Source organism: Phodopus roborovskii, unplaced genomic scaffold (assembly GCF_943737965.1).
Source record: "Phodopus roborovskii unplaced genomic scaffold, PHOROB, whole genome shotgun sequence".
Taxonomy (NCBI): Eukaryota; Metazoa; Chordata; class Mammalia; order Rodentia; family Cricetidae; genus Phodopus; species Phodopus roborovskii.
Window position 1 is genome coordinate 51,518,983 of NW_026126433.1, and position 21,164 is coordinate 51,540,146.

At 45.3% G+C, this 21,164-nt stretch overlaps 1 protein-coding gene across 1 annotated transcript in view; it reads left to right on the top strand.

Annotated features, from left to right (window-relative positions):
* The window catches only part of Capn8 (calpain 8), a 66,937-nt gene extending 49,590 nt beyond the window's left edge, over nucleotides 1-17,347 (top strand). Inside the window, exons 13-21 of the mRNA XM_051186484.1 lie at nucleotides 457-493; nucleotides 5,671-5,739; nucleotides 7,961-8,018; nucleotides 9,452-9,516; nucleotides 12,907-12,975; nucleotides 13,388-13,466; nucleotides 13,999-14,115; nucleotides 14,927-14,985; nucleotides 16,806-17,347. Of these exons, the coding sequence (XP_051042441.1) occupies nucleotides 457-493; nucleotides 5,671-5,739; nucleotides 7,961-8,018; nucleotides 9,452-9,516; nucleotides 12,907-12,975; nucleotides 13,388-13,466; nucleotides 13,999-14,115; nucleotides 14,927-14,985; nucleotides 16,806-16,829 (577 nt within the window). The 3' untranslated portion in view covers nucleotides 16,830-17,347. The remainder of the gene's footprint in view (nucleotides 1-456; nucleotides 494-5,670; nucleotides 5,740-7,960; nucleotides 8,019-9,451; nucleotides 9,517-12,906; nucleotides 12,976-13,387; nucleotides 13,467-13,998; nucleotides 14,116-14,926; nucleotides 14,986-16,805) is intronic.
* Nucleotides 17,348-21,164: the final 3,817 nt, after the last annotated feature.

The window sequence follows — 21,164 nt, forward strand, 5'->3', positions numbered from 1 at the left end:
TATATACATACCCCGTGTACCACATACCACATGTACCATACACATACCATACCACAAACCCTCAATGCACACCACATACATACTACATACCCCCTGCCATGTACCCACCCCTCACTCTTCACATTCTTCATGAGGCCAGCAGAGGATCTGGCAGTGAGGTCCTTAGAAGAGAGAAGAGTAGCCTGGGGTAAGAAGGGGGAGCATCTCAGGGTTCTAGAATCTGCAGGGGAGAAAAAAGCCTTATCTCTGACAAGAACTTCAAGGTGGGATGTGTGCTTGCAGCAGTAAAGGGAAGGATTCCTTTTAGGGGTTCAGCTGGTCAGTTATTTTTAAGCAGGAACTGAAAAATTCCGGGTGTAAAATCAATTTCCCATTAGAGGAAATTCTCTCTGAAAGAACCCGGCCATTGGCTAAACTTGCTTTTTCATGTGTAATTTGTTTCTGTCTGAATTTCAGGGAAATTGGGGATGCTGTAGCTGGAAACCCTCAGGAGGTATGCTGTAGTAGTTAGTACTTTCTTATCAGGACCTCCAGCCCCCAAATAATGACACGGAGAGTCATTATTAATTATGAAAGGTTGGCCTTAGCTTAGCCTTGTCCCACTAACTCTTATAACTTAACCTGTTTCTATTAATCTATGTTTTGCCACGTAGCTTTTTACCTCTCCTTCATTCTGTATGTTCGAGTCCTTCGGTGTCTTGCTGGCATCTCTCTAATGTGCCTAGATTTAATCCCAAATTCCGCTCTCTCTCTTGGAAGTTCTGCCTAACCTCTTTCTGCCTAGCTATTGGCCTCTGAGCTCCTTATTAAACCAATCAGAAGGCTCCTTAGCAAAGACACATCTTCACAGTGTAGAAAAAGATTATCTCACAGCAGTATGTAATACCGTTATGCCAAGCTCTCACGCTATTACATAGCCGACATCCAACCTTCTTATTAATTTAATAGAGTTCTTTACATATTAAGAATGGTAACATTTTATTTCCCTGGGACAGAGTACTATAGTGTCTAAGGAATGACACCAGAGACTGTTCACTAGTCTACACACATACACACTGTCACACATGTGCCCATGTACCTTCCACATGCACTCACATACATGAATGTAGTGTGTGTGTGTGTGTGTGTGTGTGTGTGTGTGTGTGTGTGTGTGTGTGTGTGATGCCTTTCTGCCTCATGGGACAGGACCCGTATCTTCAAATGACACAGGTCCTGCCCCACCCCTCTTGAGCTCTTATAGATACCCAAAAGGACTAAGTTCACCCAAAAAGACTAAGTATCTCTATATGCAGCTGCTACTAAAAGCGCCCTCTAGTGGCTGAGCCTGCCATCCTGGAATGAACAGCAGTGGGATAGACATCTTGTATTATTGGAAATAATCAACCATCTTTCTACAGATAAGTGGAAAGTTCCCACTTGAGGATTCATCTGCCTAGAGCTTGGGTGTGAGTTTATCTGTAAGGAAATGCCCTGTCATCTGCTTGGTCTTCCCACAGTTAGTCTATCAGGTGTGACTGCTCCTCAGGTCTACAGCCCATTTAGTTTTCTCCCTGCAGCACGAGGCCCATTCTGGGCTTGGCTCTTGGAAACTGAGCACTAGGTGCAGGCAGCAACTCAGCTCCATCCCTCCCAGGGTCTTATCATCCTCACTGTGGGGTAGAGGAAGATTAGAGGAGACATGTCATGACAGGGTAGACAGTACAGAATCTACACGTCTGTTTTGGTTTCTGCTAACTGAACCAGGCTGGCAGGGGCTCACTCCTGGCATCACTGGGGCTCTCTGTCTCCATCTACCATGGTCTTGGTGTTTCCCAGAGCCTCAAGCCACATGAGGTCTCTTTTGGTCATGGGTCTGCCTTGGCCATCCTGGGATCTGATCATACTCCTTCAGGAGTTACAGTTCACAGATGGCTGCATTTGGCTTGCAGCTTGGTAAAGTGCTGGCCTTCAGAGAGAGAGAGAAAGAGTGCCTTCTGTGGTCTCCAGAGCATGGCAATGGAACCATATGAGGGATCTGGGATTCCTGGGCCTGAGACTTCCAGCATAATCTGGTTCACAGAAACTTTGATTCTCTTTCTCTCTGTGGCCACCTCAGTCCCAACATATACATACCACACCACACACAACAAACTTTATATGCATACCATATACACGTACTCATCATACTCCACAACATTCCCATCACAAAACATACCATACATGCTACTGTGCACTCACCATCCACATCACACATGCATAATATATACTATATATACCACATAAATCACCACATACACATACCACACACGCATATTACATACCATACACACCACATAATCAGCACATGCATATATACACATGCCACTCATATTACACATACATACTATATACCACATATACCTATCATAAAACATATCATGCATGTATACTCACATATACCTACCATACAAACTGTATACTTTTACATACATGCACCATGTATGTATAGTATACATTCCATCATAACACTACATATAATGTACACATAACCAGACTTATGCCACATACACTACTCACCTGCATTTGTACATGCCACACTCATATACAGCACATGCAGCTACCATACCCACATGTGTGCTCAGCACACACACTACAGTGGTAATGTCTTTGTTAAACTTGAGACTTTACAGGAGACAGGAAGAGCCTTGGCCTTCTGGAATTCCTGTGTCCTTACCACCTATCCACCAAGTCATGGATAGTTAGAGGATCAAAGGACCTGGCTGCCTTGTGAACCACCCACTCCAGGGGTTCAGATGTGTGCCTGTGAGAGGGCTGCTAAAATGATATCCTCACCCAGTTTAGTCATGAGACTCCTTCCTTGCCTTTGTTGGGCTGCCACATTGTTGCCAAGTGTTTCTATATGCATTCTACCAGGAGAGTAAATACTTCTCTGGCCACACATTGAGATAATTGTTCACCAGTCTCTATATTTACTCACAGACCTAGGGCAGTCTCCAATTTGTACCAAGTGAATGGATATTGAACAATATTGAGGTACTTTGTTGTAAATCTATCATCCCACTTTGTGTCCCTAAATCCCCATATCCAGTGGTATGGTTCCCCTAACTGGCAGATGCTATCTGATATAGGCAGCATCTGTCTATATGCACACACTGGGTTGTTATGCATGTGCCTGAGACATGGTCTTGCTATGTAGCACAGGCTGGCCCATGCCTTCTGCCTTTGTTTCACAAGGGCTGAGATTCAAGGGTGCCCCGCCTCACTTGGCTCTGCCCTTTAAAATGCAATTTCATACATTTTCTCCCCAGAATAATAGATTATGCTCTGTCTAGAATTTATGGGTTTGCCACTAGACTTTAAAGTACATTACATGAACAATATATCGAGTTTCCTGAAAAACTGCTTTAAATCATATGTGTGAAACTGTCACTTTTTTCCTTCTAAAGAACCTATGTGTGGCTTTAGGATTGTGCATCTTGTGTGTGATGGTAGTAGCATCAGTAACCTCGCAATAGAGCCCAGGAGACTGAGAAAATAGGATGTTGTATGTTAAGGTAACACCAGTAGCCTCGTGGTAGAGCCCTGGAGGCTGAGTGAATAGGATGTAGGAGACAGGAAATCTCATGGACTACCAGAATTGTTGTTAATTCCTGTACAAATCTCCAAGTCATGATTTGTTAATTCATTCAGCAGTCTCTGGTAGTCACACTACAGGATGGTCGAAAAGGACATCTGAGTCGTGGTTCTATTATTCATTAGCTGTGCGACCTTGACCCCTGCCACTTCACTGTTTATTTTTGTGTTTTAAATCTGTATTCTTTAGCAGTGTATTTAGATTATATCCACTCCATGTCTCCTCTCCAACCCCCAACTCCACCTTCATTTCTTTCTCCTCCTCCTTCATAACCCACTGAGTGCAATCAGTGCTGCCCATAGCACATGGGCAATCTACCACGGCCCCACGTCTGAAGAAAACTGACCTTCCCCCCCCATCTGCAACTATCGCCTGCCAAAACCTTCTCAGTTAGGTGTAGGGTCTCACACACCTCTCACCTACCCACACGGGCATGTCAGCAGGGTCTATCTTATGCAGGTTTGTAGAGGTAACTGACAGCTACTGTGAGTTCATGAGCATATCAGCCTTCTCATGTCTAGGAGACACCACTTTGCAGCCATCCTCCCCAACCTCTGGCTCTTAAAATCTTTCTGTGATGTTGCTTAACTCTATAAACCTCGGCCTCCCCATATATGAGAAGTGTATAGTAATGAGAAGATCTCACAGTGTGGATGCACTGAGTCATTGGCAGTAAGTAAGGATGAGACCCTTCCTACTATTGTAACTTAGATTACAGCAGCATTAGCTATCCCAGGATTTGTGTACTTACCCTAGGGATGGCTTTGGAAGGAATTGACCTGGCTTCTGGAAACTCTTCAGGCTATCTGGGAAGCTTTGCCCTTTTAGTGCTGTGGTGATGACAATCAGAGATAATTTTGAAAGCTTTCGGTCAGAGGCATTTATAGAATGGCTTGTAATTTTTTAAAGGACTGACACACATTAGCTCTCATTTGATTTTCAAAATGACGGTATGAGATGGTCCGAGGTAGTTTAATATTAGCATTAGGAAGTGGATACTCAGTCTGCAGAGATAGGCTTCATTAAACAACTTGTCTGCTTCGACTCTAGTCTTCTGGCTTCTGGTTTTGCTGTATCTACTACTACTAGGCTGTGGTCTTTTTTTTTTTTTTTTTTGACTTTGCAAAAACTAGAAAAGCACATATAAACAGCCTCACATCTTTCATATGATTTCTGAGGTTCAGATTCCTATGAGGTGAAATCCTTAGACATTCTCTAGACCCAGCCTAAGATTTCCTATGCCTGTTTTGGTTGTTCTCTGAAGGTGATTCTGGATTGAAACTCAAAATTCAAGGCTTAGGGGTCTGGAGAAAGGGTTCCTAGGTTAAGTGTGTATACTTTTCTTGTAGAGGACCCAAGTGTGGTTCCCAGAACCCATGTAGGGCAGCTCACAACTGCCTGGGGATCTAAAGCCTCTGGCCTCTGTGGACACTGAACACACATGTGCACATCCCCTCCCCACACATATAGATAGTTAACATTTAAATAAGTCTTAAAAGTAGACTCAGAGAGGAGCTGTGGATCAGGCATGGCAGCCTGCTGGACTGCCAACCCTCTGGGTGGCTCCTTTCCTTACCACCCATATTCCTTACTTATCTGTCGTTATAATAAGACAATGTGCCCAAGGCAACTGTTTATCTGGGCTTATGGCTCTGGAGGGATAGGAGTCTATCACAGCAGGGAGGCATAACAGCAAAAGCAGCCAAGGCAGCAGGAGTAGGAAGCTAAGAGCTCACATCTCCAAATGCAAGTCAAAGCAGAGAGGACAAACCGCAAGCAGAATGAGGCTTTTGACCCTAAAGCCCACCTCCAGTGACATAGCCCCTCAGCAAGGCCGCACCTCTTAAGCCTACCCAGGCAGTGCCTGCCACCAACTAGGAAACAAGAGTTCAGATGCCTGTGACTGTGAAGGACATTTTTCAAACCACCATATGCCCCCACTCAGCCCAAAGCCTGGCCCAGAGCAGTTTCATAGCGGATGCTAAGGGGTTGCTTGGGATTCTCCATGTTTCATTCCACGGTTCCTGTTTTAATGTCATCACTGTCGCCCTTCCCAGCCGCATCCATGTGACATGGACCCAGAAGATGAGCATTTCCAGAGCCTGTTTGAGGAGTTTGCAGGCAAGGTGAGTGGAGGGCAGATGCCTCCCGTGCAGGGCAGCAGCGGGCTCAGGTCATGCTTGTCTGCACTCCCTCGGGGTCTGTAGGAGTGCAGAGGGTGAAGCTGCATACTCTGGGTCTCTAGCCTGTGCGTATCATTTGTCACTTCATCCTGCCTGAAGCTGGCAGGCTTTTCCTGTGTTTTGGGGGTAGAGAGAATAACTATTGTCCAGAGGCCACTTTTCTTCCTGTGTTGACTGACTTGAGAAAATAGAAAAGCCCAATCTGTGGGTCTGGCCAAAAGCCTTTCAGTTTGTAAATTGGTCCTGTCAGATGGGGCCTCTGCCTAGAAAGGCAGGGCAGCGTGACCACTTTAAATCGATAGCCTCAGCAGGATGCCACTCAGTTAACCTGCCCAGGGAATGGAGACACACACGCCTGGCCCACTGGAGACCAGCTGTGCTGTGGGATCTAAGTCTGTCTCTGGTATGTGTATGAATACGATTATCATCTGGGTTTGTACAGTGGTTTCCCACCCTCCCCCAACCTCCCCTGCCCTGCTGCCCAGGGTCCATTTTGGTCTGCTGTCATAAATCCAAGCTCACTCAAGACTCAGTGTGTCCCCACTGGCCTCATAGAAAGAGAAGACCCTTGATGGGTCATAGACTGCTAAAAAAGAAAGGCCCTGAGAAGGGAAAAGTCATGTTTCCTGCTTGCCTGTGCCTCCTACCCCACTGAAGCTCCAGGAGACTTTCTGGGCTATAAAATGGAATGGAGTTCTGGTGCAGTGGTCTGTCGTTCCAGGTATGTGGGAGTCTGAGGCTGGAAGATTGCATGACCTGGGGGTCTGGGGACAACCAGGAATATATGGTGAATCTTCTGTTTGGGGAGGGGGATGGGGGAAGAATGTTAAAAAAAAAAAAACACAGAAAATACTACAGAAACCTTTGCAACAAAGCAAAGCAACACGGCAACCAGCCCCTCTGTGTGGCCATTGGTGAGCGCTCCCACAGAATACATCACTTCGCACTAGGCAGATACTAGGCTGGTGTTTTTCCCAGCAGAGGCTTGTTACTCAGCTGCCAAGGGGCCATGTTTTATTTAGCATATCCGAAACACCAGAGGGGGGAAATACTGTTGCTTGTAGATATTTTTTCCCAAGCTTGTCTTTCGTTTCTCTCTGGTTGAGGGGTGATGGAGAGGGGACACAGATCCCCATCCCCTCCTCTGCTGGTAAAGTGACAGAAGGTCCAAGGTCACAAGGCTTCATGAAGGTCACAGCCAAGGTCCAGTACGGACTCCGAGCAGCCTATATTTTTCCTGGTTGATGATTAGCTTATCTATGGAGAGGGTTTCCAGAGGGGTCCCCGGTGTTATTCTAGGACTGGCCACCCTATGCCCCAGGGAGACCATCCGGAGACACTGCTCTGTGCAATGCTAGCCTGATCTTTCCAATGCTAGGGCCTGACTGGGGGAGTACAGGAGGACCAGAGTGTGAAAAATGGGCAGAGTCTAGCCTGGAGCCCAGCTCAGGCCACAGCTTCTACTGTGCTCCTTGCCCATCATCCTGCATGAGGCTTATCTTCTATCTGTGTGCTAAGGTGTGCATCTTCTCTCTGCTCAGTGTTCATACAACATACACACAGACCGCTTTATCCCCTGAATCTGAATTCCAGCCTGAAATGTGTTCCTGCATGGAATAGCAGCCCCCACATGTGGGAAATCTGGCACTTGGTGCCTGTGAGCCCCAAGCTGTTATAGCACAATAATCCGTGTTGTTGTATGTGTATGCAGCGATTAGCAGTTTCTGTAGACATGGCTCTTTAACTGTAGCATGGATGCAGTTTTGTTAGAGATTTAATGATGCTGCACATTGGGTGTGTGGTACATTAGTGCTAGTTCCTGCTGTCACTACTTGTCACACTCTGTTCTCTGACTAAGCAAGTCCCATGAAACACAGCAAGAGGTTGGGCTGGCAGCCTTCTGTGGAGCTAGGTGCCAAGTTGTGCAATCAACATCTCTCCATGTTCCCGACATTTCTCCGTGTTCCCTACTAACCCTTCTGTGCTCTTCCAGGCTGCTGGACTCCAGAGGGAATGGGGAAGCTGAGTTTCTAAATATCACATGCTTTGAAAAATCAAAGGGCTGGTGGTCCTGGAGTGTGGCTCGGGCAGGATCTCTACATTAATTGGATACTATGAAGTAGCTTGTTGGGTCTGATGAAATTCACATTTGGGCTCTTTCTAGGATTCTGAGATCGGTGCTAATCAACTCAAGAGAGTTCTGAATGGAGTGTTTTCCACAGGTGAGTTCTCCCCTGGGACCTATCAGCAAGTCCATGGGCATCCAAGAGAGGTGCCAGGAGGGGCTGAGAGAGGGGACAGGCAGAGGTTGGCCAGAAATACTCCAGGTGTATGTGTTGGCAGGGGGATTCAGGCTGCCTCTGAGCTTAGAGATCTTGATTCTGTATGGTGAGTATCTGGCCTGTAAGAGAGGCTGGCGAGATGGTGGCATTGGGAGAGGCAAGACTCACACTGGTAAGTACCCAGACCCCGCAGGACTGAGAATCTTGACATCAAATGCAATTATTTGTAAGTCTTCAGAGCAAAAGCTGAACTGTGTTTGATTTATGTGACACTCTCCTACAAAATTAATGTTGCCTGAACATCCTTCACCCAGCTTCTTTGGGGAGGTAGGTGGGAGGGGCAATTCTGACTATTCTTGCCTATACTGAGTTGTTCAAAGCTTCTAACTTCTGCTTGGGATCTGGCCAAGTGTCCAACTGTTCCCCAAGGAGGCCAGTGCACCCTATTTCAAGTTTCAGTGCTGTTGGAGCCTGCATGGAGCGAGCCACTTTCTGCTCTGGTTCAGAATTAAGTCCTTCATCTGCTTGGGTGATGGGCTCCCATGCTAGCTCAGAGTAAGACAGGGCCCTGAGCAGTGTCCCGGAGCTCAGAGCTCTGGCCTAGCTTAGGGTGGTCCTCCTGCTCTGCTTGCTGCTTCTATGGCTTAGAGCAGAGAGGAGGGGACTACAAAGTCTTTAGCCACCAGGTGAAGGTGGTGGGCAGGAATGTCTGCAGCTCCAGAGAGATGCCTGTGACTTAATAGGGACAGCATCATTAAGTCACTGTGTGTTGTGACTATGGAGTCAAGTGATCCAGGTTTAAAACCCAGCTCTGTTCCCTACAGGTCAATGACCTTGACCAAACTGTAGAAGTGCCCTGGGCTTCAGGGTCCCTGTTTATAAAATGAAGATGATGATAACATCTGCCAGGCAGGATTATTCTCTAGAGTAGATCATATATCGACAGGGAGAGCCAAGGAAGGGCAGGGTGGAGATGAGGAGTAGGTGGGCTTAGTATCCTGCTAACACAGCAGGACTGTTAGGAAGAACCTAGCATGTTTCACTTTTCATATTGCAATGCTCAACCAGTTCTTGGTGGCAAGTAGCATCGTTATCACCATTGCATTTCCTTTGGAAGGTGAAACTTAAGCTGAAAAACACAAACCTGTGGGGACAAAGCTGAGGTTCAGAGGCTGAAGCACAATGCCAGTGCTGGTCAACACTATATCCCAGGGTACCAGGAGGCTGGTGGTTTCTGTCCTGAGCCTCATGATGCTCTAACCTTTTCAATCGAAACATTACTCTCTTTGATAGTCTCCTACTGTCTAGATCATTTATTTTCCCTGTCTTCAAACAACCCTGACTCCCACCTTCTTTTCTTTTTAAATATTTAGGAACAGGCATGAAATTTGATGGATTCAACATCAACACTTGCAGAGAAATGATCAGCCTGCTGGATGTATCTTTTAAATGTCACATCTTTTTTTTTTCTGTTTTAAAGCCCCCTCTACCTCTTTCTAGTAAGGAGGGAGGGGTAGGGGAGAAACAGAGAGAGGAAACAAACTTACTGATCATATGTCAGGAATTGTGTTAGAGTTTTAAAGGAAAATGTGTCTTTTGCAAATTGTCTTTACCACACTAGAGACTATCTCCAAGTTGTTGCTATAAAACCAAGATATCCCATAGTTGAGTTCCTAGTCTAACATTATGGAATTCAGAGATAGCAAGTGGAAGTTTTCCCTTTCTTCCTCCACTTTGCTGATCACAGTGTTCTCACCTGCTAAAATCCACCCAACTCTCTACACTCACTGGCGCTCCTACTCTGCTTTCCCCATCAGACTCTCAACATGGCCCCTGGATATCCACTACCAATAGTTTAGGATTATGGTACAAGATAAAAATCCATTTGTTCTCTCTGATCTCATCTCCTATTGAAGATTGGTCTTTTCAGTGTTTGCCAGAATACTATTGAACAAGACCTTTAACTGTGGGCTTATAAATAATAGACATACCTTACAGTTTGAGGTGCTGGGAAACCTAAGACCAAGAACCAAGATGTGGTAAATGTGTCTGGTGAGGGCTTGTCTCCTGATATCTTTATACTGGGATTAGATTTCAACACATGGATTTGGGAGGACATAAATAATCTGTTATAAATGGGTAGGGGTTTTCAAGCCTGGTGGTGGTTACACAGGCCTTTAATCCCAGCGCTCAGGAGGCAGAGGCAGGCAGATCTTTGTGAGTTTGAGACAAGCCTGGTCTACAAGAGCAAGTTCCAGGACAGCCTCCAAAGGCACAGAGAAACCCTGTCTCAAGAACAAAACAAAACAAAACAAAAATGGGTAGGGCTTTTCATGATGAATAGAGAAGGGGCATTCTGTACGGCAGGGAAATTCTTCAGGAAGGTACAGGGTGCTGACGGCTCAATAGCACTTCCTTAAACTTTGCCTGGGACAGGCATTTGCCATTTTCCATTAATGGCCAGGGCCATTTTCCAATAACTGGTGGCAAAGGTCTTTAGCCTAGGGAGTCCCTCATCAGTTTCTAGGACCTCACTCATAATGATAACTTACTCCAGTACCTCTTTCCCAGCCCCATGAGGACAGAAAGTGACTTTCCTTTGGACATAGCAGGGTTGTGCAGAGTCATGGTAGTGGAATGTGTGTGCATCTCTGTGCAAGTTATCACTGATGGATAGGCAGTATGCTATCTAGTGGTCCCAGGGCCCAAAGTGGCCACTAGCCAAACAGAGCTGGAGCCCCTCTGCCCTTGTGTCCTTCCACGGGAGTGTGGTTAACAGTTAGTTCAACCTGTGGCCACAGAAAACTGTTAGCTTCACTTTGGTATGACTAGGTCTTTGGTTTCAGAATCATTGTCATCAAAGCTCCCTGTTGGTTTCAGTTCAGACTCAGGTTCTGTTGTAGTTGCCCACACATTGTTCCCAATGGCACTAGAACTCTTTCTTATGGCTGCAAAGAATGCTGGCTTGGTGACTCTGTCTTATTGAGTCTACACGCTGGCTTAAATCTCCATGTGCAGTGAAAATGCCCGTGAGGACTTAGAAAGATGACCAGCCTATTCAGATGTAGTTCACATGTAAGAATATATTTAGTTGGGATTTACACTTCATTCCATGGCTTTCGTTAGATTTGGAGCTGTGTAGCCATCACCATCTGGTCTAGAACACTTTTGCCACCCCCACCCCAGCTAAACCCCACTCTCTGTTATTCTCCCAGCGCCCATTCCATGGCAGATACTACTGTATTGTCTACCTCTGCAAATCTGTGTATTGTGGACATCTGTATACATGGAGTCCTGCAGCATAGGGTGCTTCCATTAGCATGATGTTTCAAGGACAAGACCATACACCAGTATCCCCTCACTCATGGAAACTTGCAAATGCCATTGCTTGAATTTCAGTTCTGGAGACCCTGACTCAGTGGGTCTATCTAGACATTGGAACAAGCAAAGGTTCAAATTCTGTAGTCATTGCTTATCAGGTATATAAATTTAGAGGAAGTCACTAAATGCTTGGACCGTCAGGGTCTTTCACTGGAGAAGAATGGAATAAAAATGTCTAGTTTGTACAGCCATTGTGGGGGTGATGTGAGACACAAGCATGGGATGTGCCAAGGGGTGCTATTTCCCTGAGCCCAATACCCTGCCAAGAGCAGTTGCTTATGTGGTAGTGAGGTTGTGAGCTGTGGTCCAGCCGACATTCAGTTCTCTGTGGAGACTGGTTGCTTATGTTGTAGTAAGGGTGTGAAGAATGTGGCCCAGCCGACATTCAGCACTACTCAGAGATACAGCCCAAGACTGGATGCTCTGAAAGGATGAGAATGTTAGTCAGCCTTCCACGATTTTAATGGAACACCGGAGACAATGAACTTGTAATAGGAAAGACTTGAGTTCACAATTTTGGCTGTTTTGACCTATGATGGATGAGGAAGCATGCAATAGTGGAAATGAGATGAACCATTTACCTCACAGCATCCAAGAGTAAAAGAGAGAGAGGAAGAGGCAGGGTCCAACATCCCCTGCAGGGGCGTGCCTCCGATGACCTGTGGTGTTCCACTAGACCTTTCTCTCCAAAGCTCCACCACCTCCTAAGAATGCCCTTCTGGGCACTGAGTCTTTCAGTGGAACCTTTGGTGGTCACTCCAGATCCAGACTGGAAGACAGCGCTTTACATTCTTGGGTGCAAACTCCTATTTGGTTGTCTAACATACATGGGGAGGATTGATGGTTTATTGGTTTGTTGTGATTGGTGAGAAAAGAGACTAAACATTTTTTTGAAAATGAGGGCAATTTAAAACCAAACTCCCATGTCTAATTCAGCATTCAGTAAGTGCTCTTGGAAGGAAAATGCATCAGATATGGAAAATTCTACCTGACCTCCCTCAACACACACACACCTCTTTTGGTTTTGTTGTGCCTTTGAGAAGACCCCATGGTTGTAGCAACTGTTTTTTTGTTTGTTTGTTTTTACATTTTGATGATACTAACACGATTTGAATGAGAAATTGCACTAATCATAGAGATTTATTTTGGAAGTAAGTGTATAAGCCACATAGCGCCACCCACTGTCACCTGGGATAATGAGGGTATGATGTCAGTTAGTGTTGTTGTTAGGAGGTTTCAGGCTGCTGCTTTGTTCTTCATTCTCATCTCTGTGCCTGGCCTCTGGAGTGAGCATTTGACCTTCTAATCTTAGTTTGAATTTGCTTCCCAATATCACCCCGTTGTGTGGCTTGCTTCAGACATGGAAGGTCCCCTAAGGCTTCAAGGCACTCACATGAAACTCACTGGTGATTCAGGGATTGCTGATATTGTTCTTTAACAATGTTAGAGTGATGGGACTGGAACCCTGAGACCTGAGGAGCTCAAGACACTCTGGCTGAAAATTCACAAGTATCTGGTAACTAATTTTTTTTTTCTATATCTCTTGGCATAGAAGGGCATCTCTCTGGGCCCTGGTCCTTTCATCCCTTCTGACCCTCTATAATACTCATCCCTGGACTGTTCTACACCATAGTCTGACAAGACTGTAGTCTAAACCATGCAAATCTGGGCACATTGTTCAAAAGAGAGTCAGAAGGCAATGACAATGAACGATATTGATGATAAATCCTTCAATGGAAGCACCATTCAGAGGACAAAGTGCTACACTGTCCTTTAGCTCCATTTCTATTTGTTCTGGAACTTCTTTGAAGATATCAATACAGTCTTTTTAGAGTGCATCCTTGGGCTCCCAAGAGAGGAGTAGAGTGGGAGGAAATAGTTGTCCAGGGCTATGCTATCCCCAATGTCCAATTTCTCTCTGGCTTCAGGAGATCTTCCAGGAAATAGACCACGACCATGTAGGGACCATTGATGTCTATGAGATGAGAACAGCTCTCAAGAAAGCAGGTGAGGACCTGCCCTGTAGAAGAGGTCTTTGGTCCAAGGTTTCCCACTGTAAATAGTTGTTCTCATGATAGTGGCTAAGGGTCATTCCTGAGAACTTTCTTTCATTGGATGCCAGTGTGGCAACAAAGCCTTACTGAGGATCCATCTGATCCAGGAAGGAGAGGGTAGTGCTGTGTTCTGTACTCTGCCTGTTACTGAGATAGTAACAGTGGTTACAAGGTGTGGGGCTCTGTCACAGACACCAGACACAAAGCCCCTTACCCTTTCTACTTGTACATGCTGTGGTTGCCTAGCCATGACTGTCCTAGGGCTGAGCAGGCATTTGACCAAGAAAAGAGCCGATGGGATATCCCTAAGAGGGGAGAGACTTGGAAGAGCATCTCCTAGACCTCCATGGGGGAGGCAGAGTAGTCCTGATTTACAAATTTACACATAATCATGGAGGGTCCCTGGGTTGCCAGTACCTTGAAGTTTATCTGGAAGATGCTAAGACCTTTGCACCAACGGTGACACAGTCTCTCTCTGTCATCAGGTTTCACTCTCAACAACCAGGTACAGGAGACTATTGCCATGAGGTATGCGTGCAGCAAGTTTGGCATTGACTTTGATGGTTTTGTGGCTTGTGTGATTCGCCTGGAGAACCTGTTCAGTAAGTCTGTTTTCTTTAGCCTTGCTTCTTTTCTTCAGAGACACAGAGCATGGGAGGGGCCAGGCCAGGAGGTGAGAGGCCTGTCAATGCCTTTGGAACCTGGGGACAAAGGAAGTAGAGTCTTATGATACCCAGGAGGAAGGGGAGGTGGACACTTTTGGGGCTATGGATGTCTGGGCTGATCACACAAAAGGGCCAAGGTTGCTTTTCCTTGGAGACCTAGAGAATGCTATCCTAATTATTGAACTATACAAAGTCACTAGGCCAAGGCATTGACTCTCTTAATGGTCCTGTTGTATGGATCCTTTAGTGTTTATTCATGTATATGTCGTTAAGAGAGACTATACCACCTTCCAGGAAGAGCATGGGCTCCCTCTAGAAGGCAGTAGCTGTATTCGTTCGTTAGGCCTTAGGGTGCCCTTATCTTATAATCAGTACCATATCTTTTAAAGGGATGGGACATTCCTTCCATTGGGAGACTGCAAGGTTGGAAGCCTTAGGGGCAAAATCAATTGGCTAGAGATAGAATTGAGGGACTGAACTATCCACAACCCACTTGTCAAAGAACTTCCAGTTTCTTGTGAGCTACTGAAGGTGAAGACCTAGAGGAAACACATTGGCTCATCCACTCAGTCTGGGAGACACCTGTAGCCACAAAAGCTCACCCTAACTGCTTGTCCCTGGGGTTGGATGAGATCTGGAGGGCAGGAGTGGAGGGAAAGGAGAGTTGAAGCTTGGTGTGGGTTGGCCAGAGAGAGCTTTCTGATATTCCAAAACCCTGACCAACTTCCTTCCTTCTCTGGTGTTCCAGAACTGTTCAGGCTTTTGGATAAGGACCAGAATGGCACTGTCCAGCTCTCTCGGGCTGAGGTAAATGATCCGTTGCTTGAAGAACTTCTGGTAGACAGATCTCTGAAATCTTTGAACAGCATAGGTGCTAGGCTGTGTTTATTCCTACCAATCAGCTATTGCCACGGAAACCTTGAATGTTCTTCCCTGGTGGGCTGGAGGAGAGGAGAAGGAATGGGATAGTCTCTTAATTCTGTTAGGCATTATATTCAACTAATATAATTAGTCAAGATCCTCCCCCTTGACTCTTTCATCCCTTAGTAGCCGCATCTAAAACCATTTGAAAGAGGCAAACTCTTGTTAATGTGGATGAGCTTGAATGTGCATGTGTGTCTGGTGGGGGGAGTAGACCTAATTTAAAGGGCCAGACTTCTTGAGTTGACATGTAGGAGGGCACTGGCAGTCAAAACTGAATCTCCAACAAGGTAGAATGAAGGTGCAAAATAAACCAGTGTCCCTACTGTGCACAAGTCACAACATACATTAGGGAGAGAGAGCCACCCACTGCCTGTAGGAGGAAGCTGTGGATAAGGGAGGCTGCAGCCACTGCCTGTAGGTGACACTCTGGATAAGGGAGGCTGTCTCTGGCTGCTGCAGATGGCCAGGGGGAACAGGAAGTGTACACATGGCTCAAGGGTCCAAGTTATGAGGCAGCATTGGCTGCTGACCTGTTTCTAGGATGGTAGAGCTAGAAGACTGGATTATTACCCTCCCTGCCATATTAGAAGATGGGGTTATTATTCTCCCTGCCATGTTGGAGGACAGAGTTATTACCCTCCCTGCCATGTTAGAAGACTGGATTATTACCCTCCCTGCCATGTTAGAAGACATAATTATTACCCTCCCTGCCATGTTGGAGGATGGGGTTATTACCCTCCCTGCCATGTTGGAGGATGGGGTTATTACCCTCCCTGCCATGTTGGAGGATAGGGTTATTACTATCCTACCATGTTGTCTGAGTTGAACTGCTTTTTACTATTCTTGTGAATGAAAATGGTATTGAAAATTCCCTATGATCAAGAAAAAGCTTTCTTTGTGACATATATGTAGATTCCTGTAGACATCTTGAGACTAGTGTAGGACCTAAAATGAAGTGTTTATGTAGGAGTATACAGATACATATAAGAACATATATGCACACACATATGAAATACAAATATAAATGCAGGAATATGCACATGCATGTTGGAATGCATATGATTATATATGAAATAAAGAATGTAGGACTATATACATATATGTAAAATATAGACATAAGAATACAGGAATATATAAGGATATATGTATATTTGTAAAGATGTATATGTGTATGAACATAATTGTCCTTTATGGGCGTTTGGATTCAGAACCCTCCTAAGATGCCTGGATGCACCAGACCTTTGTGTGAAATGGTATGGTGTTTGCATAGGACTGATATCCATCTTCTCACACATTGTACATCCTTTCTAGACTATTGATAGAATGCCAATACTGGGTAAAGAGCTGCATTGATTGGGGAGTCAATGACAAGGAAAGAAATTTGTTCCTATTCAACCCAGATGCAATTCTTTTTCTGAGGAGTTTTAATCTGCCCTTGAATTATGGATGTGGAACTTGCAGATAGACAGGACCCATTGTACTCATCGACACACCCACTTTTGGAAGCCCCTTTTTGGGTATAGAGCTTTATCTAAGTCATATTTTCTGTAGTGACTTTGTAAAGAGCTTCCTGTAAGCGAGCGTGGCCCTGGCTGGAGGATGGAGCTGTGACAAGCGGTGACATACGGGGCAGGAGGACATCTGTGGCCAAAGCCCACATGCTCCCTGGAGGCTATGTACTGATTGTGTGTCTTCTTTTGCAGTGGCTGTGCTGTGTGCTGGTCTGACCTGGTGTTTAGGACATCAACAACTTCCCTGCCTTCCTCTTGTCTCTTTGCAATCTTATGAACACAGATCCTCAAGTGACATTTTCTGATTGTTGTATTGTTCCAGATAATCACTGTTCCCGAGACACTGGTCTGTTTCAACAGAGCAGGTGGGGAGCCCTGGATCTCTCAACAGCATGGAACTATGAGCTGTTTGAGCTGATCTCAGGGCCCAGTGGAAGGAAATCAATCAATTGAAGTTATGGGCCAGAACGGATTCTGCTGTCCTCTAGAGATGAGGAATGATGGGCAACCTAGGCTTTACCTGTGATGGGAAAAGATATGACTCTAAGCTACCAGGAGGCTGAAAAGATGGATGCTTTCTTGGAGGGGAGACCTGCTGGAAACAGGGCTACTTCTGAGGGCCCGAGGGGAAAGAGGCAGCAATTTAGCTATGCTAAGAAAGAGCACAGGCCTTTCTAGAGAAAGTGTGTCACTCTGGGTAGGCTTTGAGAGCTTAAACTGTGCTTGTGGTTCAAGATGTGAGCCCTCGACTTTCTGCTTTTGCCACAACTTCACTCCATCATCAGAGATACTCACCTTCTGGAACCATAAACCTAAATGGGATCTTTCTTCCATAAGGTGCCCTGGTCATGGTATTTGTCACAGCAATATGAAAGTAACCAATTCACCTGTCTACACGCTGAGACGCTATGACTGTGTTATCAATATTCAGCCTGATTTCAAAAGTCTGCATAGTCACAATAGCTCCAACACTTCAAAAATTTAACATTTCTTTTGAGACTTGAGGCAAACTCTTCACTGTGAACCTCTACAAAAATAAAAGGTTATACATCTTCATTATACAGAGGGAGGAATAGGAAGCCAGTAAGTAAGGAGAGATTAGACCAAAGCCAAATAGGGAAAAGACTAAATTATATAGTTCTGTGTCTGGCATATGGGGCATGGGATGATATCATTTGAGCTCCTAGGGGCCAGGGTAGCCCCTCCCCAGCTGCCTGCAGTACACACGGGCTCCTTTTAGGGCCACCTCCAATTACTGCCTATATTTTGTCAGCATGTATCTGTCACCTACTCTTGGTGTTTCCAGGGTCCTGGAGTCTCCAATGAAATTTGGGCTTCACCTTTGCAGCCCACTCAAGAGAGTCCGTGTAGGGAACCCAATTCTGCTACACACTCCCCAGCCTTAGGTTTCCCCCTGGAATCTCATAGCAAAGCTCTACAGCATTTTCATTCTTTGTGCTTGAAAACCCAGCACCACATGGCAACACTAATTCTTGTTACCAATCCAAGATCTAGCCAGGGTTCCAAAGACGATGATGGCAGTGGATTTTGCATACCCCAAAGCCTGGGGAAACATTTCCTGAGTGACCTTTTAGGCATTCTTTTATAGACACTTTCATTTCAAACAAAAGTCTGTCAAATGAGTTTCTATGCCCTATGGTCTTCAGTAGGTGGGATCTTTACCTTGAGGTTTGCTCTTGTATCAGAGTTAAGAGCTCATTTGTCTTTAACAGCAGCCATGGCTTTGCTTGTGGCATTCACTTGGTTCATTCACTACTTTGACTACATTCAGATGTCTTTGCTGAAAGTTTTAAAATTCCTTGTTTTACTGTGGTGGTTCGAAAGAAAACAGCTCCCAAAGGGTGTGGCACTACTAGAGGTGTGGCTTTGTTGGAGTAGATATGACTTTGTTGGAAGAAGTGCATCTCTGTGGGGGTGGGCTTTGAGGTCTCTTCTCAAGTTTCCCTCAGTGTGACAGTCAACTTCCTGTTGCCTTTGAGCCAAGACATAGGGCTCTGAGCTCCAGTACCACATCTACCTGCACACCAACTGCTCTCTGCCATGATTATAATAGACTGAATCTCTGAAACTATATGAGAATCCCCTGCCCTATTAAATGTTTCTTTATAAGAGTTGCTAAAAAGCCGTAAGACATCTACCTTTTATTCTCAGTGGTTCTCATTGTAAATCTGGTTAAAAACAGCCAGTGATAACCATGCCACAGCCTATGTGCTGTGCTGGCTTGAAATTTCCCTTACCAGATATATTAATCCATGACTTTTGAATTCAACTTCAATAAAAGGCTGAAATCCGTCTAGATTCTTCATCATGGTGTGACAGGAATGACCCCGAGTCCTGTTCCCAATATGGTCTTCATAGCCATCTGAAACTTTATGAGCATAACACTTGCTGCTGTATTTCTATTGACATTCTGATCTTCTAGCATGCAGGGAAGCCCTGTATTCAACCCACAGACCTAAAATAAAGGGTAAGGGGCATGAGATGGGCGACTGAATGCTCAAACATGAAACTGTGCAAGATCTTTCTATTTTGCTGTCTGTTGCTATGACAAACACCATGGCCAAAATCAACTCGGTGAACAAAGGGTTTATTTCAGCTTGCAGGCTGTAGATCATCCCAATGATAAATGAAGGTACCACCCCTGTGCAGGCGGTCCTAGGTTCTGTAAGAAAACTGTCTGACAGGGAGATGGAGATCATGATGGGGGAACCCACAGAGACAGCTGATCTGAGCTAGTGGGAATTCATAGACACTGGACTGACAGCCAGGGAGCCGACATGGGACTGACCTAGGTAGGCCCCCTGCACGTGGTTGACAGGTGCGTGGCTTGGTCTATTTGTGGGCCCCTAGCAATGGGATAAGGACCTGTCCCTGGTGCATGAGCTGGCTTTTGGGAACCCATTCCCCATGCTGGGATGCCTCACCCAGCCCCTGAGGCAGGGAGAGAAGCTTGGTCCTGCCTCAACTTTTTTTGTTTGGGTTTTGTTTGTTTGTTTGTTTGTTTGGATATTTGAGACAGGGTTTCTCGAGACAAGGTTTCTCTGTATTGCTTTGGAGCCTGTTCTAGAACTCACTCTATAGACCAGGCTGGACTCGAATTCACAGAGACCCTTCTGCCTCCTGAGTGCTGGGATTAAAAGTGTGCGCCACCAACACCTGGCTGGCCCTGCCTCAACTTGATAGTTCTGTTTCAGGTCCTGCCTCCAGGTTCCTGTCCTGACTATACATACACTGCAAGCTGAAATAAACCCATTCCTTAAGTTGCTTTTGGGGATGGCATTTATCACAGTCATGGAAAACAAAGCAGGACATAAACTAGTACTAGAGAGTGGGCTGTTGTGGTCTGAGACCTACCCATGTTGTTTTGGAGGAGGATTATGGAAGTGTTTGAAACTTAGGCTAGAGAAGTCATTAGTTCTCAGAGCTTAATGGGATGTTCTGTGGGATCTTGGAAGAAAATAACAGGCAATAGAAATGCAGGCAATAGAGGCCTGGCTTGTGAAGTTTCAGAAGGAAGCAAGGATTCTATCAGAGTAATTCATATAATATTTTAATTAAGAATCTGTGGTTGCTGGAGAGCTGGGACCAGAGACCAGAGACCAGCAACTCTGAAACCTTTGCTTTACTGGGACAACCAGCCCTAGCTAGCTAAAAAAAAAAAAAAAAAAAAAAAAAAAAAAAAAACAGCTGTGGGACATTGAATATTTCCCCATGGAAGGCCTCACCTTCCCTGGGGAACAAAAAGGGAATTAGATAAGGGGTTGGTGGGGGGCAGGAGAGGAGGGCAGGGAGAGGCAACTGGGATTGACATATATAAAAAGCTTGTTTCTAATTTAAATGGAAATAAATAAATTAAAAAATCAGCTGTAGTTGTAGAAGTCGCCATCATCGAGGCATGGTTTTGCTTAGATTTGATTATAACTGTGACTGGTTCTTTCCTTCTTGGAATAAGAAAGTCTGTAACTTATTTTTGATTGTGAGGAGACCCACAATGAAGAGATTTTGGATGTTTTAAGGAGACTGAACTCTTAAAAGACTGTGGGACTTTTAAAGGTGGATTGTATTTTATATTGTGATATTGGGGATAAACAAGTAAGAAAAGGCTATGGTTTAATAGTGGCATGTTTGTGTGTCAAGCTGATCAGGGGTTTGCTTGCTCTGATTAGTGTTAAGTGCACACGAGGTAGAGTTACTTGGGAAGAGAGAACCTCAACCGAGGCGTTTCACTCCATCAAATTGGCGTGTAGACATGTCTGTAGGCATTTTCTTCATTAATGTTTGACATTGTGGGCAGTGTCACCCTGGGCAAGTGGTCCCAGGTTGTCTATCAAGCTGAGAGAGTCTTGCAGAACAAGCCAGTCAACACTGTTCTGTTCCCCCATAGCCTCTGCTCAGTGGCTGCTTTTCTGAGTTACTGTTTTGACTTCCTTGCATGATGGAGTGTAAGCTGTAAAGTGAAATACTTTTCCTCCCTGAGTTGCTTTTGGTCTCGGTATTTACTGCAGTCGTAGAAAGCAAATCAAAATGACA